At 49.5% G+C, this 26923-nt stretch overlaps 1 protein-coding gene across 4 annotated transcripts in view; it reads right to left on the minus strand.

The window, feature by feature from the left end:
* Positions 1–26923, minus strand: part of DLG5 (discs large MAGUK scaffold protein 5) — a 126954-nt gene that overhangs the window by 68759 nt on the left and 31272 nt on the right. For 3 of the 4 annotated variants that reach the window (XM_053909625.1, XM_053909622.1, XM_053909621.1), the window contains exon 2: positions 8726–8794. The exons of the other annotated variant lie outside the window; for it this stretch is intronic. In XM_053909625.1, coding sequence (XP_053765600.1) covers positions 8726–8794 — 69 coding nt within the window. The remainder of the gene's footprint in view (positions 1–8725; positions 8795–26923) is intronic. 4 annotated transcript variants of the gene reach the window in all.

Raw genomic sequence — 26923 nt, forward strand, 5'->3', positions numbered from 1 at the left:
TCTGGCCTAATAGAGATGGCTAGAGTCTTTTCTCTGTGTAATATCACACACGAGGGATGGAACCTCTAGAAAACTCTGCTCTACAGCAAAGTCTGTGTGAGGAATGACAGTGGAAAAGGCAAGTGGCTTCTTACGATCATTAGGAAAACAGTTTTGACCTCACTGGCCCCCAGAAAGGGCCTCGGAGACACCATGCCATGTGAGAACAGGTGCTCTGTACTATAATCAGGTCCAAGAAGTATCACAGAAACAGCAAATCTAGAGTTTGGGAAATGGAAAGTACCACAGGCTCAGCAACTTGCGTCCTGGGAGGTAAAGAATTTTCACCCCATTTTGTAAACGAGGCAACAGAAAAATGTATCCCTTCCTTGGCTTCTGAGGAAGCTGGAGAGAGATGCAGGACAGAAAGAGAGGCCATCAGATCTGTCACCACACACAGCTACGGCCTCCTGTCCCAGCCTCCGGCAGAATGAGGACACTTGCTCGAAGATGCGAGGACCCAGGGACAGCCAATCATACAGACAGTGAAATGAGCGCCGACACTGCACAACCCAGGTGCTGGGTTCTGTGCTAAGTGCACTCTGTCTTTACTCGATTAACCCCCAGAGCGCCCTCCCACGGATGCGCTATGATCATCCCGTGAGAAAGTGACATCCACAAAGACTGTACAGCCAGGAAAACAGTCCACTCCCATGTAAACGTGGCTCCAACTGGAGAGCCAGGGCCTCAACCACTACGTTACACTGTCTCTGGACAAGAGTATCCCTTTCCTGCTCCAAAGGTGTGAACATACGTGAAACACACAAGAAATAAGGCTGCCCAGATCTGAGAAGCCAACACACAGCAGACTGACAGGGGAAAATGCTGCCTGAATGCCTATCCTTCCACAATAAGGAAGGTAGAAAGCACAGTAGGACCACAGGGCACCTCAAGAAGACTCCCAAGATATGCTAAGCCTGGACGTTCCAAATTAACGGCAAGTGTTGCAGAAAATCCTCTCCATCCCCAGTCAATTAAAAATAAAGTTTTTCTTTTTTTGCTTGCACCTCAAGGTTGAAAGATGTTTTGAAGAGGTATAGCCCCTCCATCCAGATGATTGCCAGAATCCCCCAAATGGCCACCAAGACCGTTTGGTGGGGGAGCTCACTACTTTACAGCAAAGCCCAGCCAAACTTGCCCCATAAAAATTATGCTCTGTACAGAGTTAAAATCTGTCTCCCTCCACTTCCCCCAATGACCTAGATATACTCCTAAGGGCCACACGATACAACTGTAACTCCTCTTCTACACAACAGACTTGCAAGTGTTTGAGGACAACTACCAAGTCCCTGTATCACTATCAGAATAGCTTAATTAAAACATGACAACACCGGGGCGCCTGGTGACTCAGTGGGTTGATCACCCAGCTCCTGATTTTGGCTCAGGTCATGATCTCACAGTACATAGGATCGAGCACAGAGCCTGCTTGGGATTCTCTCTCTCTGCCCTTCCCCCATTGGTGCTCGATCTCTCTCTCTCTCTCAGTGTCTCAAAATAAATAAATAAACTTTAAAAATTTTTTAAAACTTGAAAAAAATTAAAACAACACCACCTCCAAATGCTGGCAAGGGGCACGGAGAAACCAGAATTCCCAAATATCGCCAGTGGGAATATGAAGCAACATGGCCACTTTAGAAAACACTTTAGCAGGCTTGTTTATTATTATTTTACGTAAAAGTAATCTCTACACCCAGTATGGGGCCTCAACGTACAACCCCGAGATGGAGAGTCACACGCCCGACCGCCTGAGCCAGCCAGGCACCCTGTCCGTCTTTTACAAAGTTAAACATGCACTTGCCATCCCGCCCAGGAATCCCGCATCCAGGTATTTACACAAGACAAAAGAAAACGTACGTGCACACCAACACCCACACACAACTACTAAAGGTAGACAGCGAATGGATAAACAGCAGCGTTTCCTTCCCAGAAAGGAATACTACTGGGGAAGAAAAGGCCTCTGATACAAAGCACCAGGACACATGACAGCCGGGGAATCTGAAAGCCCTCTGCTAAGTGAAAGAAGCCAGACTCAAAAGGCTATACCCCATATGATTCCATTTATAGGACATTTGGAAATAGGCGAAAATATAGGGCAGAAAAGAGATGAATGGCTGCCAGGGGCTGGGGGACGAGGGAAGAAAGGCTGAGTACAAAGTCACAGAAGAGAATGTTTCAGGGTGAGGGAACTGTCCTGTATCTTGTGGTGGTGGTCATAGGACAACGTGTGATCGTCAAAGCTCGCTTAACGATATAAAAAGGAGAGACTTTACTGTAGGCAATTTATATCTCAATGACATGACTTTTTAAAAAATTAAGCAAAAACAAAACCCTTGGTGCCCCGAAACTGAAGCCAGGGTCCCAACAGCGGCATGGTTGGTGGCCCTGTGGACCATCAGCACCCCCACCCCATCAGTCACCCCAGGAACAGCAAACATCATAAAGAACAAGCAAAATAAAAACTGACATCAAGTGAGTTGTCCACAGAAATCTCACACGTCTTTCCCTTGGCTCTCCTCTCCCTGCACAGCTGTTTTTTTGGATTCAAACGCAAAACTGTCCACTCTTCCCAACTTTGCTCCTTCCTCTTTCCAAATCGGGAACCACTGGGGAAGGCAGATTTCCTTCTTCCATTCTGTGTCCAGAATGGGGCTCCAGGGGTAAGGGATTTGGACTGTACTAAAACAGGGGTGCTGGGAGATGCCAGGAGAGCGGGCACAGGCCCCGGATTTTGGACAAAGAGCCCTCACTCACCGGGCCTTGGTGTGAAAGGGACGGCAGGAGCAGAGTCCGGCCAGCAGACTGGGCAGGCCCCTTTCACCACCACGAGACCTGGCTCTGCCTCCCAGTCACCATGGCCGGTTCGGCCACCTCTGCAGGCTCAGTGAGCGACTCAGCAGCTGGGTGGTCTTAGCCAGAAGACCCTCTGTCCTTAGCTCTCTCACCTCCACACTCCAGCTGAGGGCCACCCCCTATGTCTTATTTACAGCCGGACAAATCGCAATCCGCTCCAGAGCTCCGCGGGTCCATGGTGCCAGAACCAAAGAGAAAACTGGCACGGGCCAGCAGTGGCCGGGTAGAGGGGCGATGCCCAGATAAACTTCCTGGCTACCCCCAGGCCCTGGCGGTCGGGGGAGAATCAAAGCAGCAGCAGAACACGGTCACCATAGGCAGCAGCAAGTGAAACCAAGCCATCCTGATCTCCAGCCCAGGAGAGCCAGCGCCATCAGGAGAGACACAGTCCCACGCTGTGAACCAGTGATTCTGAAAGCACCTAGCATCACACACTTGTTAGAAATGCACATCTCAGGCCCACTCAGACCTCCTAAGTCAGAAACCCAGAAAGTGAAGTCAGCACAACCCTCCAGAAGATTCTGATGCCTGATCAAGTTTGAGAGCCTCTGGCCTGGAGTTGCATTTGCTGGCCAGAGTGGCTTTTTTCTCCCTTGTTTTACTGGCTGCCCGGGAGCCACTCCATTTAAAGGCATCACCCACTGATAACATGCAGGGAGGGGCCCTCCCCTAACAAGGGGCATGCCCCCCTTGGTCAGTCAGTACTGGACGGCAGCTCAGCTCCTCCCAGGACTGACAGTACAATGCAACGGCTACAGCCACGCCCAACTCCTAGGTAAAACACTTGCTCTCAGAGCAGATCCTTCACTTAGGGTCTGCTCTGCAGAAACCCAAAAATAGAGGCACTGATGGCCTATTGCTTCCTAGCTGCTCCTACTTCTGAAGCACCATCCATAAAAGACCCAACATAAGGACCACCTCCTCCTTGAAACTTGCTCTGATGCCCCCTCATCAGAAACAGCGCTCCTCCCCCTGAGCTATTTGTTTCCTTCAGTTCTACACAGGGCACAATGGCCAGTCGCTTAACTCTCTGATGCTATGGTCCGAATGCTGGTGTCTCCCCACCAAATCCCTACAATGAAATCCTAACCCCCAAGGTGTGGTATTGAGGTGAGGTCTTCAGGGGGCGATTAGGTCACAAGAATGGATCCCACATGGATGGATCTAGTGTCCTTATAAAAGGACCCCAGGGAGCTCTCCCCTCCTTCTGCACGTGAGGACACAGCAGGAAGACGCCATCTATGAACCTGAAGCGGGCCCTCACCAGACACTGGACCTGCCTTGATCTTGGACTCCCAACCTCCAGAACAGTGACAAATAAATGTCCTTTGTTTCCCAGCTGCCTGGTCTGTGGTGTTCTGCTTTGGCAGCCTGGACAGAATGAGACATCTGGCTGGACTGTGAGATCAGGGGCCAGGGCTCTCTGTGACCCCCACAAGCATCAAGCACGTACTCCAAGAGAAGAAACTGCCCACATTCAGCAGATGAGCTGGGAAAATAGGCCCCTGTTCCAGAAGGGCCAGGAAAGGGTCAGAGGGCACAAGGAGTCAGGGTGCACGCAGAACCGGCCTCCAGGCTGACTCACCCGACCTTCCTGTGCCAACCCAGAAGCTGCACTTTCAAGGAATCTTCTCTGGGAAACGAAGGAAGCCCTCCGGCTGCTTCTCCTGCTGACAAGCCAAGAGACTTCTTTGTTTCATAAGAAACTTCTCCTGTTGCTTCAATTTGCATAAATTTAAGGCTTATTTTATATATGCTACCCAAGGATGTCTGTTTGCCTTAAAATCTCCCCAGCTGTCCCAGGTGAGAAATAAAAGGCACCTGAGAAATTAGGTCGGGGTGAATGGGGAAGAAAAATATCCATTGCCTGACATGAGTGTGCGTTCCCTGGGCAGATCCGTGAGGCCTACCGACAGGCAGGTTACCTACCGTCGGGCTGCATGGGATGGGGGAGGCCTCTGAGAAGCCACACGCGCTCAGCTGATGAAAACTGCCTGAAAAGGCCTCCGCAGAAGAACTCTGCAATCCTTAGGGCTGTTAACCCTGAAGGTTAGCACAGGTGTGGGGAGTTGTCAGCAGTGTCCAGCTGGAGAGCTGGAAGGGGACAGGCCACCCGCAGATCGAACGCTAGCCAGGGCAGCCGATCAGGCACAAGCTGTCACAGAGAAGACACCACATGCAAGGCTTCCCCTACCAGTCTTCTCTTCTGCTGACTGTAACTTGCCATTCTTTCCCCAAATGTTGTTTGTGACATGAGTGGGAAAGTGGAGGTGACATTTTTATCGTAAGATGTTGCTCTTGCCTCGCCCTTCCTGAGGTTCATGGAGAGAGACCATGCACAAACCAAAACAGCCAGTCCCCATCTGACCTACCGGCCCCCTTCTGCCAGGGCTGTGGTGCAGGGAAAGAGCACCGCCAGTCATTAGGTGAGGCTGGGCCAGCCTCCTCCTCCAGGAGGCACAGCAGTGGTCCCCATGGCCAACCCCACCGCTCATTCCACTCCAAGGGACAGGTCCAAGCCAGCCTCAGACACTCCAGTGCCCTCGCCAGGGACTAAGTCAGGTCAGGCCATGTCAGACCAGGAGTCTGTTAAATGTAGATGCTAGGCCCCATCCTCATAGCTTCTGATGTAACAGGGATGGGGTGAAGCTCAGGAACCTGCATTTCTAGCAGGTGCCTGAGTGCTGCTGGTCCAGAGACCATACCATGTGAGCCACTGATTTGGGCACAGCCAAGCTACCCAACTATAGTTGGTGTGAGGAGACCCTGTGAGGGAATTTCTGCAGAAGGCTTCTTTGCTGACAAGGAGACAGTAGAGGAGACAACCCCCTTCAGCCTCTGGAGCACGTGATGACAGAGATGTTCTTTTATCTGCTCTGTCCCGTATGGCAGCTAGTAGCCACGCAGGTGGCCAGAGAGCACATGAAATGTAGCTGGTGTTACTGTTGAAACTAGAGGGGTATCTGGGTGGCTCAGTCAGTTGAGCGTCCAACTCTTGATTTCAGCTCAGGTCATGATCTCATTGTTCGTGGGACTGAGCCCTGCATCTGGCTCCAAGCTGGGAGAGTAGAGCCTGCTTGGGATTCTTTGTCTCCCTCTCTCTCTCTCTGCCCCCTCCCACACGTGCACACGCACTCTCTCAAAAATAAACAGACCTAAAAAAACTACAAATTTTAATTTTAGTTCATTTTAATTAATTTGAACTGTAAATAGCCACCTGTGGCTAGTGGCTCCCATAAGGGACACTGTAGCCCTGGACACTTCCAGGTCTAGATGTGACAGCCGGAACTGTTGCTACAAACGCCCTGCCATCAGCCTGAGCGGAAGACACACACAGAGAGGATCACAGAGCCACATCCTGATGTACTCAGCCCAACCTCAGCGGCTTCTTACTGTGAGGTCACACATTTCTCTACTGTTTAAGGCAATGTGAGAGGGTATTCCCTCCTCTACAGCCAAAGGTCTCCAGGCTAACACAGTCTGCACAAAAATGGGGCCACTCACCCCAAGGACGATGTCAACTGCATAAGAACAAGAAAAGCAACACTTGGGTCCCAGTGAACTGAGGAGGGTCTGACCCAAAGGGATACAACCAGGCCTTTCAGCATCCAAAATCCAGGCACCAACAAGCAAGGCTCAGCCTACACAGGACGTCCTGCACAGCACTGCCTGCTTGTCAACAAGTACCTGGGGACAGTGTTCACCCCTCCATCCCAAGGGCCGAACCAGCTCCAGGTACGCATAGAACCAAAGGTCGGGTCAGTGACATGAAGCTTCTTCCAGAGTTTACGGAAGTCCGGCTGCATAAAAAATACCTACTCCTACTCCTCCTTGAAATTCCACTACTAACGATAACTGCTGTGGTTTCAGTAATCCCACTGTCTTTGGAGAGAATGATGCAAATGTTCCCAGGAAAGATAACCACTGTAAGCCCTGAAGTGTCGATGTGAATGAATTTGTCAGGTATCTGTTAGATCACTGCACCTCGTTTCCAAGGGGAACAGGGAGCCAACAGAGCAGAGCATGAGGCAGGAGAGGTGCACTCAGGATTCAACCCCTCAGGTTTACAAAAGCCCCATGACAGCGTTCCATTCATCCTGACTGCCCCACCCCACAGGATTCCCAGAAGCCAGTCCCGTGTTCAAAATTCCAACAACCCCTTCATTGAGTCGATGGACTCCTAGCAGACAGCACAAAGTAATAAACACTGAAGTTCTGTCCTGTGGTCCCGGAGGAGTCCTCCCAGACAGGGAGGAAGGAAACTGATTGGCTGCTCTGTGTCCTCCCCAAAATGTTGAAATCCTGACCGCAGTAAATGTGAATGTGACTTTACCAGAGATACAGTCATACACTGAAGATAAGGTCATCCTGGAGTAGGACTAGTGTCCCTTGAAAAAGTAGAAATCTGAAGACAGACATGCACACAGGGAGAACACCATGTGAAGACAAAGGCAGAGACTGGGATGATACATCTACAAGCTAAGGATCACCAAGGATTGCCAGCACCCTTGGCAGAAGGAAGGAGAGGTGCCTGGGACAGACCGTGCCTGATGCCATCAGACTAACTATGAGAGAATACACTTCTGTTACATAAGCCACTCGGTTTGTCGTACTATGCTATGGCAGCCCTAGAAAACGAATACAGTACCTCCCTGCTTGTAGCTCTCTTACTGGACTGACCTCACATGTTGTATTTACTTATGAAACCGTCTTCCCCCTGGACCCAAAGATCCACAAGCACTAGGACCACCGTCTGCCTCACTCACCACTGCATTCCAAGCCCACTTCTGGCGTTACAGAGGTGTTCTGTAAGTGTCAGTCGAATTAACGCATGAAAGGTCTGCCCCCGGCTGGGTCTGGACTCTCTGACATGAGACTTGCCCTCTCTCAGTGTCAATTTCCCCATCTGTCTATGTGGAAGAAATAAAATAATTGGACCAGATGACCTCCGTGAGCCCTTCTGACTCGGAAACTCCAGGACTCTGCACTGAAGGTGTACGCATCCATCAAGGTCAGATCAGGACATCAGAAACCGCACGAAGGTGTTAAACAGAGGGCACATAACACAGGAACAGGTAACAGAGGTGTGGGAAGGCTACGAGACCATGAGAACCTTCCTGCTGAGATATCTTCAGTAAAGTAAAGGCTTCTGGAAACACTTGGACTGGCTACCCCTGTCCCTAGGGCAATACACTGCCCAGAGGGCTGTTCCTGCTTACAAAGGACAGTCCCAAAAGGGGCCTTTCTCATGGACAGTGGTCACTGAAGTACAAAGCCTGGGTCAGGGGGACAACAGCTCACTGAGAAGCCCCACGCTCTGACAAAGTGAAGAAATGGTGAAGCACGGCCTCCCCTACCACCCGCCTCCATTCTAACACCATAACCAGATTTCTGCCCTCCTCTGTTAAGAGGATGTATTGCTGGGGCACCTGGTAGCTAGGTCGGTTGAGTGTCCAACTCTTGATTTTGGCTCAGGTCATGATCTCATGGTCATGATCTCATGGGCATGAGATCGAGTCCCACATAGGGCTCTGTGCTGACGGTGCAGAGCCTGCTTGGGATTCTCTCTTCCTCTCTCTCTGCCCCTCCCCTGATGGCGCCATCTCTCTCTCAAAATAAATACACATTAAAAATTAATAATAATAATTTTTTAAAGAAGAGGATAGATTGCTGATGGAGAAAATGTGAATGGAGTCAATAGGAGATGACCCTATGAATGATCTGAAAGGGGAGGCCAACTTCCCATCCCATAGACTCAGGGCTACCTCGGCTCACACCCAGACCCCCCACCTACCCGGTGCCCTCCAGGAAGGAAGGGTGTCCAGGTGGTACTCACCCACACTGCTGAGGGAGCTGCTGCTTTCTGAGTCTGAGGGCATGATGGACAAGACGCTGTAGGTGGAGCCTGGGGACAGAAGGACAGACCATTTGTTACTAAGCCCAAACCACTGTCGGACCAACTGGTCTTCAGTCAACGCCAAACTGAGAACCAACACCACGTCAGGGACTAGAAATCGGATCTAAGGGGCGGGCAGGGGAGGTGTGGTCAGCAGGGCCTAGTCTCTGGTGTTTCTGCCCGATGTCCCACCTCGCCTTTCCGCCACCCTCCTGCCCTGGAGACCTATCTACGCACAGACAGAGGAGAACTTGGAGCCAGTCAGATGGCTTCTTGTTAAGACATCTGGGGAAAAGCTTAGCAAGGGAGCAACATATGCCCCAGGCTAAAATAGGGTCTCGGGATTTCCTACAGATCTTTATCAACATGACGCTGGCTTCCATGCAGACAGCAAGAGAGGAGAAGCTAAACATCTATGAACTATTTGTTCTTTTTGCCCGACTGTTCTGCTCTCGCGTTCTGACTATATTCAAGCTCAGTCGTTAATGATGTAGTCAGTGCCTGCCCCCTTATTAAAAGTTACTTATAAAATTTTGAGCAATTACATGGTCACCAAAGCCAGGGAGCAGTACGTGCCCTTTGTTTGGCCAACACTTAACGTTGTTAACCCCTGAGGTGGGCACACAAGCACCACACCACAGCTTCCAAGGCTAGGATGTTACCTGCCTGGCATCAGTAAAACCTCTGGGTGAAGAAACCCAGCTTCTGAACCCAGCTCTCATCCACTGAGCAAGTCACTTGTTTCCTGGAACTGTGCTCCCGACCTGAACAAGGATGGGGTTCAGCCAGACAGCTTTTGAGGTCCTCTCCCCTGTCCCATGTCAGGATTACACGTTCCCCCTGACTGCATGCTTTGCTTGTGGCTACAGGGGACACAGTGTTAAGAGGGCAAGCCGACCGAGACTACCTTGGGAGCTGAGAAAAGCACCCACGCGCAGGCGGTGGGTCAAAGAAAACAAGGTAACAGCAGGAATGCAGGGTTTTGTCCTGCACAAAACTACACAGTGAAGAAGTGTGTGTATCAGGCAGAGCGGGTGAGGGAGAGACGGGATTTTTGCAGTAAAGCCTTTGCATAAGCCTCAGGGCTCCCATGTGAGAAAGCAGCCAAGAACTAATGAGATCTAGGGCTCCAGGACCTGAAACGTGGGGGCCAGATGTCAAAGTTTCTTCTCTCCCACCTCAACTCTTTTAAAAAAAATTTTTTTTTTAACATTTATTTTTGAGACAGAGAGAGACAGAGCATGAACGGGGGAGGGTCAGAGAGACAGGGAGACACAGAATCTGAAACAGGCTCCAGGCTCTGAGCGGTCAGCACAGAGCCCGACGCGGGGCTCGAACTCACGGCCGCGAGATCATGACCTGAGCCGAAGTCGGCCGCCCAACTGACTGAGCCACCCAGGCGCCCCATCTCCCACCTCAACTCTTCACTAGCTACCTGATACCTGCGCACTCCCCAAAGGGACAGCAAAGGGATGGAGAGATGGGGGTAAACAGGGGAGAGAAAGAAGGAGACCCGTGGGGGCGGGGAAGGGAGAGGCCAGCAGGGTGACAGATGACCCTGAGCAGACGGGAAAACCTGGGGGGAGGAGAGGAAGGGCAGACAGCCGGACAGCCCTGGCATAATGGTAGGCGGGAGAGCTGGCAGGTACGCCCACCAGAAAAAGAGACAAAAGCGGAGAGCAAAGAGAAAACACAAGGAAAAGGGACTTTCATAATAGCAAGAACTAGGACAGTGGCCAGGGTGACCAGTGGCCTTGTGGCCGAATTTTCTGAGACTCTCTTAAGACCTTAGGTGTTTAGGGTGGATTGAAGACGTTGTGTCTTCAGAAGGGACTGTCAAAGGGATCTGTTTGTTCAACACAGCTTCTGGCACCAGAAATGGACACAGCAGGTAGGTGCCGGAGAAAAGCTGCGGGTGGGGGCGCCTGACAGACAGGGCTGGCTCGGTCTGCAGATACCTAGGAAGGGCAGGGCCCCCCTCGACACACGCGTTCACTTCACGGAGGCCCCGTGCCCACCTGGCAGGGAGACCACAGCACGGTTCTGCACATCACTTGAAGGGAAAAGGAACTAGAAAACCCTGTTCAGCCCTGAAATTCCTTGATCCCACCAAAAAACGAGTAGCAACATTCAGTGAAATACCTCCCATATTTCAAGTCCGACCCACACAATTCATTTTGCTGTCCATTCAACGTTTCTGCATTTTTGTCCCAACAAACCAACGAGCACCACAAGTTTCTTAAATCATCTCTCTTCCCACGCCATAAACATCAAACATTGCATAAGGATCCACGAAGCAATGTCAGATGCAATTCAGGCAATCTGCTGGTATGTCAGAGGACAAAAACGTAACAATGCCTGTTTTCTCAACTCAATTGCCAATTTCTTAATTATTTTTTTCTTTATAGGGACGAGGAAGGCTAGCCAGCTGGTATGTTGGTGGACTGTTTTCAAAAGATGCCCACTCAGAAAAGCAAGCGCAAATAAACTCTCCCACTCACACCTTGCGGATCTCTGAGCTGGATCGTGCTTGCGACAGCACGGCCCTGCGCTCCAGCAGCCGCTCCTCGCAGCAACGCCTTGCCTCTTCCTCACTACTGGCATCGGCAGAGCCCCATCTTCCAGTAAAGCGCCCCTCCTCATCAAGTTGCCTCCCTCCTCCCCCACGGCCAGTTTCCACTGTTAATTAAACTTGGCAGCCGCCCTTGTCTCTCTCCGCCCATCTCCCTCCCTGGCTGGGGGAGTCAACTGGCCAACCAACACATTCTGTCCCTCTTCTCTGTCCCCAAAGTCCTGCTGGGGTTCTGGGGCCTGACCTGGGGGCAGCATGACATCTCTATCTGCATCTCTGGGCATCACCACCCGAGTCAGCTGGCAGGGCTCCTAGGAGCTGGGGGCCGGCAGGGAGTGATTAAAATTGGACAGGGCCCAGTTTTTACAATGTTCCCAGGGCCTTAGACGTCATTCAGAGGGAAAAAAGGCCCGAAGACGACGCTGTCTTGGTCATGCTTTGTCTCTGCTGCTATTGTTGTCTTAAAAAGCCTGTGTGGTCAGGATGTCGGGAAAAGGCAAGAGGAGTCACTCTCCTCCAAAGTCACGCGGTGTCCTTTCAAAGCCGGTGGCTTCTGAAGGGCGGGTGTCAGGCGTCATCTACCTCTGGGGTTTCACAATCGAATCTGGAGGCCAACAGCAGCCTCCTCTCACAGGCACACGCCTCCCAGCCACCCCCAATTCCCCCAGGAGTTCCATGCAGGCACTCACACCCCACCTGCCCTGAAACCTAAAGCATACCCCCACCTGGCAGAGAGGCCCAGGCCAGTGAGGGCTGTAGAATCAACCTGGCTCCCACGCTGGCACTGCCCCCACTCCCTCCCCATGTGCCTTCCCACATCCCCGCACGACACCACCACTCAGGGCACCCCCACAAACTGAGAGGACCCAGAAGTCGATGGTCTGGAAACGTTTCCAGGAAAGGAGAGCAGGGCATAAGCCCAGCTTTTCATGGACATGTAGACCACAGAGGGACACAAGGGAGCTCTTTCCTGCCATGGGGGCTACCCGGGGACCCGAGCAAAATGTAGGTTCTAATGTGGGGAGACGACGGGGGCCTGAGACTCTGCATTTCCAACAAGTTCCCGAGGGCATGTGGTCGACAGACAGAATAAACGCAGGGCAGCAGGGCAGCAGGGATGACCGGAGTCATCGGGTGGGAAACCAACGCAAACCGTGGCAGAGGCCCCGAAAGGCAGCCAGCAAGCCGTGGGACCCACGCATTGTCTGCATCCTTCCCAAGAGCCCAGCCCCTGCTAATTGTGTTTACTCTGTGACTCAGCCCCACTGGGTCAGGGAGACCACTTCAAAAGAACTTCCAGTAAAATCACCCAAGCGATAACAGAATGCCCCAGTCCTCCAACAAGGCCACCTCCCGCAGCCTGTGGGGCCCAAAAGAGACAAGCTTAGCTTGTCACCTAATACACCCCTTCCATTCACCTGGAGCTCATAAAGGCCCCAGTGACTCACGCTTCCTCCCCATGAAACCTGTAGGCACCAAAGGGACTTGTTCCAGCCTTGAGCCAGCACACAGAGTCCTCCCTGTGCTCCGGGAGGGTGAGGAGAGGCTGGGAGGACATGACAACCAGCCCCCCCCAACCACCTGGGAAGCGGGCAGGAGCAGGCAAGCCACTCTTTTCCTGGGGGCTCTAGCCAGGAGGTCCTGGAACCCTCCCCCAGGTCACAGGCAGATGACCGAGGGCACCCAATCGCTCGTGTGCTTGCACGTGTCCACCAGGTTCCTGACGCACGCCTGAGCCCTGCAAGGCCCTGGGCCAGGCCTGGTGAAAAGAAGACAAGCCAGGGGCTCAGGAGGCTACTCAGCTGCTGTGAAACCGTGCAGAAGTCCCTTCCCCTCTCTGAGCCGGGGTGCCTCAACCTTAAATGAAGGCAGTATTGACTAGAACGCCCACAGCGGTGCCAGCCTGCCTGGGCTGAACTCCCCCAACTCTGCCACTTAGCCACTGTGTGCCTTTGGGAAAGCCACTCAGCTCTCCCTGCCTCCATGTGCTTATCCGTAAAATGGGCTAGGAGGAATACTTTCCTAACAGGAATCTACTGAGTTAATGTGAAAAGGACTTGAGACAGCACCTGGCACAGCCAGCGCTCCAAGTGCCAGCTGCTGCCACCGTGGTCAAACCAGGCCTTCCAACCCTGCCATTTTCAATCCTCTGCTTATTGAAAGTCATGGCGGTACTAGAGTGACAAGGTCAAACAGTGCAGGATGAACAGACTGCCAGACTATATGGTACTCACTAACAATAATAATAATAGCAGCTAATACACACTGAGCACTAGTGTCCAGCTGTGCTAAGCACTTTAGGAATTCCTAAAGCAACCCTGAGGCTGCCATTAGGTCCATTTTACAGAGTAGAAAACTAAGGGTTAGCAAAATTAACAAATTTGCCTAAGGTCCCGATAGAAGGACGAGTAAGGGTATGAACAGGACACAAACCCAGTCTAGCCCCAGGGCTGTGCTCCTGATCCCTACACACAACACTGCTGCCATGCTCTGAAGGTAGAAGGGCAGTCAAGGGAGGCTTCATGGAGGAAGCAGCCTGGAGCTGGCCCTGGAGGATGGTGAGCTTGGACAAGCACCTGAGAAACCAACTCGGCCTGGAAGCAACACAGGCAGAGCCTATCCTCCTGTGCAAATGAAAAGTCTCAGAGTGGAGCCAGCCTTGCCCATGGCCTTACAGCCTGGATGCCCCCTACAGTGGGCTTGTCCCCTCCTTGCCTTCCTTCCCCCACCAAGAACACACTCGACAGGCACTGTAAGCTAAGCCAGAGAGGTGACTGAAACTGGGAAGAAAGGGAGTGAGAGGAGTCATGGTTCCACGGCCCTGACAAGTGCTGCTGCTTCCCGTCCACCCCAACAGCCATGCCAGTGCTGGGTGCGTGGCAGGTCGTAGAGCAGAGGCACCCTCATTCAAGAGGCACCAACTCTGTGAGCTGCAGAGATGAGGAAGGCGGCAAGAGCACGAAAAGTGCTTCGTGCTGTGCAGAGAACACCTCCCCTGCTTCTGAGGACCTCAGGAGTTGCTGGCGGGAGGTACTTTGGCTGCTGAGAAGTCCTTTTGCAGAATCACGGGTCAGTGCAGCAATGCCCCCACACACACACACACCAGGGCCTCAGCTTCTCCTTCCGTTTAAAAATATGAGCCAAGGTGGGGTGCCTGGGTGGCTCAGTCAATTAAGCATCCGACTTCAGTTCAGGTCATGATCTCGTGGTTCATGGGTTCCAGCCCCACGGTGGGGGTGCTAACAGCTCAGAGCCTGGAGCCTGCTTCAGATTCTGTGTTTCCCTCTCTCTCTGCCCATCCCCACTCATGCTTTGTCTCTCTCTCTCTCTCTCTCTCTCTCTCTCAAAAATGAATAAACATTAAAAATTTTTTTTAATACTTTTCCTTTAAAAAATAAAAATATGACCCAAGGCTGTGGATACCGAGACCCAAAGTGGGAGGCTGGCAAGCCTCAATATGTCAGAGAGGTATGGGGTGACCACAGCCCCGGAATGGAGCAGCCAGAGCCTGGCCTATCAGTGAAGGAAGTCCTGCTTCGTGCACCCCACGTGCCTGCCTCAGGACAGGCAATTCACCTTATCCCTGACCTGCTGTCATGGGTCAAGTGATGATGTACCTCTGGTATACATAAGCCACCCCCCTAAGTGTCAGGTTTTTAAGTGAAGACTTAGTTTTCCCCACTGAGATACAGCTGTAGTATTCTCTGCCAAGTTTAGGACAAGGATAATGAACTTGCTAAAATATCACAGTTAAGGATGCTTACTTCTCCCTTCCTGGGGTCATGATAAAAACCAGTAGCCCCTATTTCAAAGGTGAATGGGGGTGTGCCTTTCCTGGCTAAATGGAGGGTTGACATCCAAGTGTGCAGGTGAGATCTGCATGGGGGGAGTGTGAAGACGGATGCCTGCTGGGCTTGAGGCTCACTCCTTAACCCCCTCCCGCTGGACTCTGGAATCATCCATGAGATAAGGAGCTAAGGAACTGAACTACCTGATCCTGAGGAAACTCAGACGTCAGTGTTGTAATCTGTGACCCACCTCCATCTCCCGCCACAAATGCCCCAAAGCGAAAGTATGAACAGGTAGGGAAAACAACACATGCACACCCAGAACTGATCACTCAGTAAGATTAAAATAAAGATGCTTCTCTCACTGTCGGACCGTTTGATTCTCCCCCCCCCCACCCCCGAAAGGAACAAGAGGAAGATGGAAGTTCGTTGATTTTCCAGAGATTAAAAACAGCAGTCAGAAAGCTTGCTCCCCCTCATCAGCTGGAAAAGGCTCCTGGAGGCTTTGTCATCTCCCGTCAGGGGGGCTAAGCTCCAGGATGGGAGCAGGAGGAGGACCTGGGACCATCAACCTGGCACCAGGTGGGAACACTTCTCCTCGCTTCTGGCTTTCTGTCACCCAAAACAACAGAAAAGGTCCTGTTTTCTTCTGTCACCTCACAGCTGGGCTAGGTTACAGTTCTGAACCTAGAAAGCACAGATGGTGGCCCAAAGCAGGGTCTGGTGGGCTCCCTGGGAAGGAGGCTAGGCTGTCACTGCAGGGATGGGAGGGGAGGAGGGGGAGGGAGATTGGGATGGGTGTTAAGAGTTTCCTACTAAAACGCAATGATCTGGCACAAAAACAGACACTCAGATCAATGGAACAGAATAGAGAACCCAGAAATGGAACCACAAACGTATGGCCAAATAATCTTTGACAAAGCAGAAAAGAATATTCAATGGAATGAAGACAGTCTCTTCAGCAAGTGGTGCTGGGAAAACTGGACAGCAACATGCAGAAAAATGAACCTGGACCACTTTCTTACACCAGACACAAAAATAAACTCAAAATGGATGAAAGACCTAAACGTAAGACAGGAAGCCATCCAAATCCTCAAGGAGAAAGCAGGCAAAAACCTCTTTGATCTTGGCCGCAGCAACTTCTTACTCAACACGTCTCCGGAGGCAAGAGAAGCAAAAGCAAAAATGAACTACTGGGACCTCATCAGACTAAAAAGCTTCTGCACAGGGAAGGAAACAATCAGCAAAACTAAAAGGCAACTGACAGAATGGGAGAAGATATTTGCAAACGACATATCAGATAAAGGGTTAGTATCCAAAATCTATAAGGAACTTATCAAACTCAACACCCAAAAAATAACCCAGTGAAGAAATAGACAGAAGACACGAATAGACACTTCTCCAAAGAAGACATCCAGATGGCCAACCGACACATGAAAAATGCTCAACATCACTCATCATCAGGGAAACACAAATCAAAACCACCATGAGATACCACCTCACACCTGTCAGAATGGCTAACGTTAACAACTCAGGCAACAACAGATGTTGGCGAGGATGTGGAGAAAGAGGATCTCTTTTGCATTGTTGGTGGGAATGCAAGCTGGTGCAACCACTCTGGAAAACAGTATGGAGGTTCCTCAAAACACTAAAAACAGAACTACCCTACAACCCAGCAATTGCACTACTAGGCATTTATCCAAGGGATACAGGTGTGCTGTTTCGAAGGGTCACATGCACCCCCATGTTTATAGCAGCACTATCAACAACAGCCAAAGTATGGAAAGAGCCCAAATGTCCATCGATGGATGAATGGATAAACAGGATATGGTGTATACACACACACACACACACACACACACACACACACACACACACACACACACACACACACAATGGAGTATTACTCGGAAATCAAAAAAAATGAGATCTTGCCATTTGCAACAACGTGGATGGAACTAGAGGGTATTATGCTAAGCGAAATTAGTCAGAGAAAGACCAATTCACTCATATGAGGACTTAAAGATATAAAACAGATGAACATAAGGGAAGGGAAGCAAAAATAATATAAAAACAGGGAGGGGGCCAGAACAGAAGAGACTCTTAAATATGGAGAACTGAGGGTTACGGAGGGGTTGTGGGAGGGGGGATGGGCTAAATGGGTAAGGGGCACTAAGGAATCTACTCCTGAAATCAGTGTTGCACTATATGCTAACTAATTTGGGTGTAAATTTAAAAAATATAAATAATTTTTTTTTAAAAAACACAATGATCTAGCGGCATGTTCTCCACCAATGAACGTGACCAAGCCTGAGCAGCATCCCCCAAATCACAGCTCAGGGCTGCTACCCTTGTGACAGCTTATTTGCCTGGCACAGCAGCCAAGAGGACACAGCAAGAGGGAACAGGGAACCAGAGAAGCACGAACACCTAAGGGGCAGCCGAGCCTCCACGATGCTGCAGATGGACAGCTCACTGTGGCACATCTGCCCTAGAATTAAGTCACCGTGGGCAGGAAGCAGCTCTCGCAAGGCACCTGGCACTGCCGGCTCCCTCCTGCTCTCAACTAGGACTCCCCCTCCACTCCTCAGTAAAGGGAGAAGAGGCCACGTCCTCTACACAGACTACAACCGGAGGCACCGCCCTGCACCACTGCAGGGTGTCAGCGCAAGCCCCCTGCGCTGTGTGATCCTGAGCAAGTTGTTTCCACCTTCTGTGCCTCACGTCCTCGTTCATAAAACAGGAAGGGGCACCCGGCTGGCTCAGCGGGTGGAGGGTGCGACTCTTGACCTCAGGGTTGCGAGTCCGAACCCCATGTTGGGTGTAGAGATAACGAAAATAAAGAAAACTTAAAAAAACAAAATAATAAAATAGAATAGAATAGAATAAAATAAAATAAAATAAAATAAAATAAAATAAAATAAAATAAAATAAAATAAAATAAAAAATAAAACAGGAAGAATGATGGGTTTGAGGACTGAGTGAGTAAAGAGAGGTAAAGCCCTGAGGGCAGAGCCAGGCACAGGGCACGCACTCCATAAACCCTAACTCTTAACACTCCACCTGTTTCTTTGCCTGTAGGATAAGGAGGCCTCTTTTCCCCTCTTCCACCACTCTGCCTGGCCATGGCCAATTCCAATCCATCCCTGGCCTTCCTTGCGGGTCTCTAGTTTCTGAGTCACATGGAACAAGCCAGAGTGCTCTCTGCATGCTTGGCATCATTCCAGCCCGCCCCAAACCTTCTCACAGTCCTCGCTACCACCTACCTACACACGGGCACCGGTCAGCCCACCTCAAGAGAGACGGAGTGAGGGCACTCTGCATCAGACACCACCCCTCGGTGGGCACGTCTGCCCCGGGGGGAGCACAGAGCCCATTCATTCACCAAATGCTCAGTGAGCACTGTGCTAGGAGGTCCTGGGGGTGCAGCAGAGAACGAGAGAGCTCATGGAGCTCACACGGAGCTCACAGGAGTGGGGGCGGAAGAGGACAGCCTCACTAATAAACAAGTGCAGACTGCGTCAGGTAATAAGTACTACCAAGAAAAATACTACACAGTAAGATGGAAGGTGACTGGGGTGTGGTGAAGAGATAGGCACTGTGATACAATGGCGGGGGGAGGGTTGTCTCTCTGAGGTCACATCTGAACAGAGACCTGAAGGAAGTGCAGAATGCTGAAGGATTATTTCAAGTAGAGAAACAGCAAGTGCAAACTGTACCTGCACTCCACTTACACCCTGAACTTCCTGGGTATCAAAGAGACCGATGGACATGAGTCAGAGAGTGACAGGGAGAGCTACCAACGAGCACTCGCCACCTTACACGTTTGGGCTCAAGCTTTTCTTGAATATACTAACCACCGAGTTCTGACTACTCATAGCAGCTAACATTTATTAAGTACTTGTCCCAGATGAGTACTATTTATATGGATTATTTCATTTAATCACCCCAACAACACTATGAGAAATGGCCTATTAACAACTCATTTTCTAAATGGCAAAATACAGGCTCAAAGAGGCCAAGTAACTCACCCACATCCACAAAGCTAGTAAGCGGATCCAGATTCAAACAAGACTCCTATCTACCAGCCCTGTATTACTTCCTTTGCAATAAGATCAGAAAAAAACAAAACTCACCAGTTCCTTGTCCCAGTGGACAGCAGAGGCTGTGAGCAGCCATTCCCCCTACTCAGTGACAATGCTCAGGTGAGGAGTCACAACTGATGGGTTAGAAACTCTGGCAGGGCTGTGCCAAAAAGTGGCTTATGCGCCAGCATTTGGCACTGAGGCCAAGGTTATCTTTCCAACAGCGGGAAGGAAGAAGAGAAACAAGAGAAAGATGGGTTCTAGTCATCTCTGCCACTCCTCAGCCGCCAGCCTTGTCCTCTGCTCCTGGCTTCGACCCCTCCAACCTTGTCACTCCTCTGGCCATCAGCTCATCCTGACCCACCCAAGGGAGACCAGCACAATCTCTGGAACAAGCCAGATAGGTATTTCCACCCTGGCTTAGAAGGCAGCAGGAAATAGAATGAACCAATGGGGCTTGGGGAACCTGTTCATGATTCTAATGCTCAGACTGAACGCAAAAGAACTGCAAAACATTTCCCTCCCACCGTCCCCTTAATGCTACGTCATCCCCCAAAATGGCCATTTTCCATTAATCTCAGATCAGGTAGGCTGAGGAGTCAGCCAGAGGAAATGATGGCTCTGGGAACAGCCCAAGTCTCAGGGCGTAAGCTGCAAAGTAGGCAAGGACACGAGACCCAAGCTGGACAGGTCAGGGACGTTCAGTCCACAAAGGGCAAAGAGGAAAGGTCTTGCTCTCATCAGCAATGAGCTGCCACTTCTGCCCCTCTTCCTTCAGCAGCATCAACAGCACCCTCCTCATCTGCTTTGCAGGGCACCTTGAAGATTACTGACCACCAAGCCTGGGTCCCCAGGACTCTGAGACCATGGAGAACCACTAACTTCTCCCTCCTCACAACGTTCCTGCTGAGTTTGAACCCACCATGACCCCTGCCACAGGGGTGGGAGGTACACAGTGACTGCACAGTACACACGACAAAGGGCACAGGATCAGGAGCTGGATGGACCTGGGCTCTCCTTGGTTTGGTTACCTAATGGGTGACCAGGGGCAAATTATTTTTTCTGAGCCTCAGTTTCCTCATCTATACGCCAGAGCTATAAAAAGTCTTTATCTGTATTTCACTGATTATTGTGCCGGGCAAATAAAGTAACAGATGCTGAAAGTACTTTGTAACTGGGCAGGAACTGCTTACACATGCTAACCTGCCCCGGAGATCCAAGTCCCCCTGCTCCCTGACTCCACTGTACGTCATCCCCAGCTGCCGTAACTCCCCTACTCTTCACTGCTGGCCTCTCCCGGAAACTCCTTTTTCAGTACTCTTATTCAAAACACAACACTGCAGCAACAAAACACAAGGAAATAAATAAAAAAGCAAGGGCTTTGTTAAGATGCCAACATCAGACAACATGATCTATAGTCTCAACGCAGTCCCTATCAGAATCCCAAAGACCTATTTTGCAGAAACAGAAAGCCCATCTTAAAATTAATATGGAGCCTCAACGAACCCCAAATAGCCAAAACAATCATGAAAAAGAAGAATAAAGCTGGAGGACTTATATTTCCTAATTTCAAAGCTAATTTGGAACACAAATAAACCTTCCCATAAATGCTCAAATACTCCTGACAAGTGCCAAGACCATTCAATGAGGAAAGGACAGTCTTTTCAAGAAATGATGCTGGGAGGGGCACCTGAGTGGCTCCGTCAGTTGAGCATCCAATCCTTGATTTCAGAGCAGATCATAACACCAGGGTCATAGGATTGAGCCCCACATTGGGCTCTGTGCTGAGCATGGAACCTGCTTAAGATTCTCTCTCTCTCCCTCTGCCCCTCTCCCCTGCTTGCATGCACTATGAAATGAAATGAAATGAAATGAAATGAAATGAAATGAAATGAAATGAAATGAAATGAAATAAAACAAAACAAAACAAAACATGCTGGGGAAACTGGATATATACATGCAAAAGAATGAATCTGGACCCTTACCTAAAACCATAAACAAAAATTAACTCAAAATTAATCTAAGTCCTAATATCAAGTCCAACCCAGAGCTAAAACTATAAAACTCTTATAATAAAATATAGGGCTTCATGACATTGAGCTTGGTAATATTTTCTTAGATACAACACCAAAAGCATGGGCAACAAAAGAGAAAGACATAATGAGTACTGAAAGGCACTACTGACAGAATAAAAATGCAACCCACAGAAAGGGAGAAAATATTTCCAAGTCACATATATGATAAAAGATTAATACCCAGATAGAGAACTCCTAAAACAACAAAATAAAACAAAATAAAAATTTTTTAAAAATTTTAAAGCTGATTCAAAAATAGGCAAATGGGGTGCCTGAGTGGCTTGATTGGTTAAGCCTCCAACTCTTGATTTTGAATCAGGTCATGATCTCACAGTTTGTGAGTTCGAGCCCTGCACAGTGCAGACCCTCCTTGAGATTTTCTCTCTCTGCCCCTCCTCTGCGCTCACTCTCTCTCTCTCTCAAAATAAATAAAAATACTTTTAAAAAAATAGGCAAATGACTTGAATAGACATTTCTCCAAAGAAGACGCACAAACAGCCACAAGCACATGAAAAGATGCTCAACATCACTCATCCTTAGAGACATGCAAATCAAAACCACAATGAGATACTACCTCAGACCCCTTGGGATGGCTACTACCAATAAAGCAAACAAAAACAAAAACCAAAAAAACAATGTAGAGAAATGAGAACCCTCGTGCACTGTTGGTGGGAATATAAAATGGAATAGCCACTATGGTAACTAGTATGGTGGTTTCTCCAAAAAAAAGTAAAAATAGTATTACCACATGATTCAGTAGGTCCACTTTTGGGAATATACCCCAAAAAACTGAAAGCAGGGTCTCAAAGAAATATCCCAATACCCATGTTGACAGCATTTCTCATAATATCTAAAACACAACACAACTAAATATCTAAATATCTCATAATATCTAAAATGCAGTACAAGTGTCCATTGCTGGATGAATGGGTAAGCAAAATGTGGGGCATATATACATCGGAATGTTACTTAGCCTTAAAAAAATAGGAAATCCACACATGTTCTACAACACAGATGAGTCCTGAGGACATTACGCTAAGTGAAATAAGCCAGTCACACAAAAAAGACAAACACTGCTTGATTCCATTTATAGAAGTACTTAAAATAATCAAAATCATAGACATAGAAAGTAGAATGACAGTTGTCAAGGCCTGGGGCGAGGAGGAAAAAATAGGGAATTACTGTTTAACAGGTAGAGTTTCAATTTTGCAAGATTGAAGAGTTCTGGAGATAAATGGTGGGGGTGGTAGCACATTATGAATGTGTTTAATACCACTGAAGTCTACATTTAAAAAATGGTTAAGGGGCGCCTGGGTGGCTCAGTCAGTTAAGCGTCCGATTTCGGCTTAGGTCACGATCTCGCGGTCCGTGAGTTTGAGCCCCGGGTCAGGCTCTGGGCTGATGGCTCAGAGCCTGGAGCCTGTTTCAGATTCTGTGTCTCCCTCTCTCTCTGCCCCTCCCCCGTTCATGCTCTGTCTCTCTCTGTCTCAAAAATAAATAAAGGTTAAAAAAAAATTTTTTTTTAAATAAAATAAAATAAAAAATGGTTAAGACAGGGGTGCCTGGGTGGCTCAGTCGGCTGAGCATCTGACTTCAGCTCAGGTCAGTCTTGTGGTTCATGAGTTCAAGCTCCACATCGGACTCACCGCTGTCAACGTGGAGTCTGCTTCGGATCCTCTGTCCCCCGTCTCTGCCCCCCCCCCCAACTCGTGTTGTCCCTCAAAAATGAATAAACATTGTTTTAAAAAATGGTTAAGATGGCAAATGCTACATTATACGCATTTAATCACAGAAAAAAAAAGAAAAAGAAAGAAAGAAAGGAAGGGGAAAAAAAGGTAAGGGCTTTATCTCCCTCTCTCTCAGTTAGTTGTCCAAACTCTTTGGGCTTACAGGGTGCTCCAAACCCCACCTAGCTTCACACAACCCTATAATAATAACCTTGGTTCCTACAAACGAAAGCCCCAGCTCCTCAGCCCTGGAACTCAAGGATACCCCCTGTTTTTGAGCACAGGAAAAAGAGAGCAGGGATGAGCTTCAGCAACTGTCCCCAGCAACTGTGAAGGAGGAAGATAAAGCGGAAGGGCCTGGAAGTGTGGCGAACAGCTGGAATGCTCACGCAAGGAGCTCCCCTGAACCAGTGTTCACAGGGCGTGGACGGGGATGGAACATGAGGACAAGCAGGGGTGGAGAGGAAGGGATGAAGGAGACCATGTGGGAGGGGAGGGGGAGTGGAGGTTGCTGCGAGGAGTTTGGGTTGGGGTATCTGGGAAGGTACTGCAGTTGATGTCTTAAGGAAAACCCCCGTGCGCACAGCCTGTTGATGGTGGGAAACTGGAGTCTGGAGTGAGGGGAATTTCAGACTAACACAGTCCCCTTGGGACTGGAGGTCGTAAGTGACAGGCCCACAGTCACTACCTGGTAATGCGAAGCCCTTGGGTAAGAAAGGAGCCAGGGAAAGGGGAGAGCAGGATCTAGCGCTTCCTATAGAGCAACCACACAGAAAGTACTATTCTGGGCATACACAGGACAAAATCCTGGGATGCACACTCTGTGAGGCTAGGAGAAGGAATAAAAATTTCTGGAAGAGGCAGAGACCACTCAGGGAGTCAAGAGAAGCCAGAGAATGGAATCTTCTAGATGGCAGTGGGGTTGAGAGTGGTCAGAGGGGTGGCCTGCTGCACCAAATGCTGGCGTAGGACATGGAAGGCAAAGAAACATCTGATTTCATCATCCAGAGGTCAACAATGCTCTGCCAACTAAGTGAGGCAACTGAGTGGCTCTGGTTTCTCCATCAGAATGGAAGTGCTGGGATTAGACCAGAAAAGGCAAACGGTCCTTTGGTCCTTCCTGAAAGAACTGCCAAGTCTTGTTAGAACTATCCCAAGTACTGTGCTAAAAGAGCTTGAGGCCACACCTGGGCTTGTGGAAAAAGGAGCCTGTGATGGATGTATCTATGTCTGCCGAGAAGGGAAGGCATGCACCACACTCCCTCTGGGTGGTTCCTAAGGGGCAAGTCCACCAACAAGAAACACAAGGTGCTCAGCTCTTAGCAAGGTTACTATCATTGATTATTGGTTGGAATTAAATCTATAATCCAATCTGTTTCTCCAAGATTCTTTAAATGACCAGGACCACCCAAAGGGTCCTCAGAGTAAAATAAAAGGACAATGATCCTCTATGTATTTTTTTCTTTTGAGGCCCTGAGAAACAGAGAACATTAAAGAAGGGTTTGGCCTTTCAGAGGGGTTCTAGGAAGCCCAGACCAAAGCAGATGGTTTTCCTGTCCAAGAAGAGCCCCCAGACACTTCCTCTTGAATAAGGAGACACTGTTCAGGAGGGTTCACTCCTTATTCTCACAGAGCCTTGTGTGGATTTTGAAAAGGTGACCTCCATAAGTGGGTGGAAAGAATCCATTCCTGAAACCACAGGGACCTTTTACACTGTATTACAAAAGGGACAGCTACGCGTAGTCACCTGCAGAAACACACTCAGGTACGACATGCTCACCTCTGTCACACCCAGAGCAGGGCACACCTGGGGCTACAGACCCACTGCACCAACACATTCAGGCTGTGAGTGTTCCCCTTGGCAGGCACCCCACATCCCATCAAATAAACGTGAAACATCTCGAACATCTTTCTCCCTAAAAACCCCGTAACAAAGGCTCCCTTCCGTCATATTCCAGTTTCACACCTATTTCAGCGGATCTAGTGCTCCCATTAACCTTCAACTTGAGTGCATAACCGATTTCACATTCTCATGTTCAGAAAACAGGCCCATGGTCATTCTTTCATCAAACACAGAAAGAAGAGTCCCCCCACCCACCCACCCACCCAAGGCAAAATCTGGCCACGCAGGGTCTTCAAAGTGCCCCAAGTCAACCCCAGGAAATGGGGGAAGAAATCAGAGGAGGATTTCTAATGCACACAGGGATGTAGGTTATCTTTTACACACAGGCAGCCCTCAGGAGAAAAAGTAACAAGATCTTGGGTAACGAGAGGAAATATTTCAAAGCAGAAAAAGCCAAAATCCACATCCACAACCACAGAGTACAACAAATGAAACCAACATGTACCAGCCCCCAAAGGTCACAGTCTTCTCCTAGCTCTTTTTCTACTGGCCATCTGCAGGTCGTCACGACAGTAAACACACCCAGCCTCCTCCCAGTGGACAGGACACCCCCAAGCCTGTGTCACTCTGCCTGCTGTCCCCAGTTAAAGTCTGAAGAGTAGTGTTAGATGCACGTTTCCCAGTTACCTTCAGTTGCCTCAGAGCTTACAAGGACCCCTGTACAGCCGGGCCCTGATGCTGTGCAGATGTCCAGATGAGGCACGACTGAGCCAGGTCACACTGAGAGCTGGAGACAGTGCCAAGGCCAGCTTCCGGGCCCCTCATCACTACAGAACCATGCATAATAGAAATAACCGCTATGAAGGGCTGAATTGTGTCCCCTCCAAAATTCAGAGTCTAAGTCCTAAGTTCCCGGTACCTCAGCATGTGATTGCATTAGAGATAGGGAACAAGAGGTGATTCAACTAATATGAGGTCAGTAGGATGGGCCCTGATCCTTATAAAAGGAGGAAATTTGGACACAGACGTGAGCACACACACGAGGACACAAAGACAGTCATCTACAGGCCAAGGAGAGTGGCCCAAGATCACCCTGCCGACACCTTGATCGGAGACTCACAGCCTCCAGAACTGTGAGACAATAAATGGCTGTGGTTTGAGCCATCTTGTCCTGGGTACTTTGTGCCCCACACCCCCAACATCGACGTTTTTTGTCACGGCACTAATACAGCTGCTACCGTGACAGGCTCTGTGCTGCCCTTTCTAACACAGACACTCAATACAGTGCCAGCTGTGAAAAACCATCAAATCGTAACTGAAAACTCACAGCACTCCAGGAAAGAGGTATTGTTATTAGCCCCTATTTATAGACAAGGACCCTGAAGCTCAGAGAAATTAAGGAACAAGCTCTTAATGACTCAGCAGCACCCACCTCCGAGCCCTGCACCTTTAACTATGGCTAAGCTGCCTCTAAACCAAACCCTTCTGCCCATCCTCACCCACCCAGCAGTCACAGTATGATCCCCTAGAACACCCTGTCCACCTGGATGACCACCGTCTGAGGCCACTGAGCCTCTCCCCCAGCCTTTGGCCCCCAGCAGATACTCAGGTTTAAGGGAACTCAGGCTTTCTACCTTGTTACATGGTTCTGGAATCTTTTCCTGGATTTTTTTTTTTTTTAATGAGCATTGCTTTGGTAATCAGAAAAAATATATATATTATTCTTAAGGAAAAGCACTGTAACACAGTTAAGGAATTCTATAGAATCTGTGGCCTGTGTGCAAATAGACAAGTAATCAAAAGGAATATATTTGTAAAGACTATTAAGAATAAAAAGCGGGGGTTGCCTGGGTGGCTCAGACGGTTGAGCGTCCGACTTCGGCTCACGTCATGATCTCACAGTGGGTGGGTTCAAGCCCCACGTCGGGCTCTGTGCTGACAGCTCAGTCTGGAGTCTGCTTCAGATCTGTGTCTCCCTGTCTCTCCTGCCCCTCCCCTACTCGCGCGCGCGCGCACGCACTCTCTCTCAAAAATAAATAAATGTTAAA

The sequence above is a fragment of the Panthera pardus genome, unplaced genomic scaffold, assembly GCF_024362965.1.
Source record: "Panthera pardus isolate Hobbes unplaced genomic scaffold, ASM2436296v1 HiC_scaffold_22, whole genome shotgun sequence".
Classification (NCBI taxonomy): domain Eukaryota; kingdom Metazoa; phylum Chordata; class Mammalia; order Carnivora; family Felidae; genus Panthera; species Panthera pardus.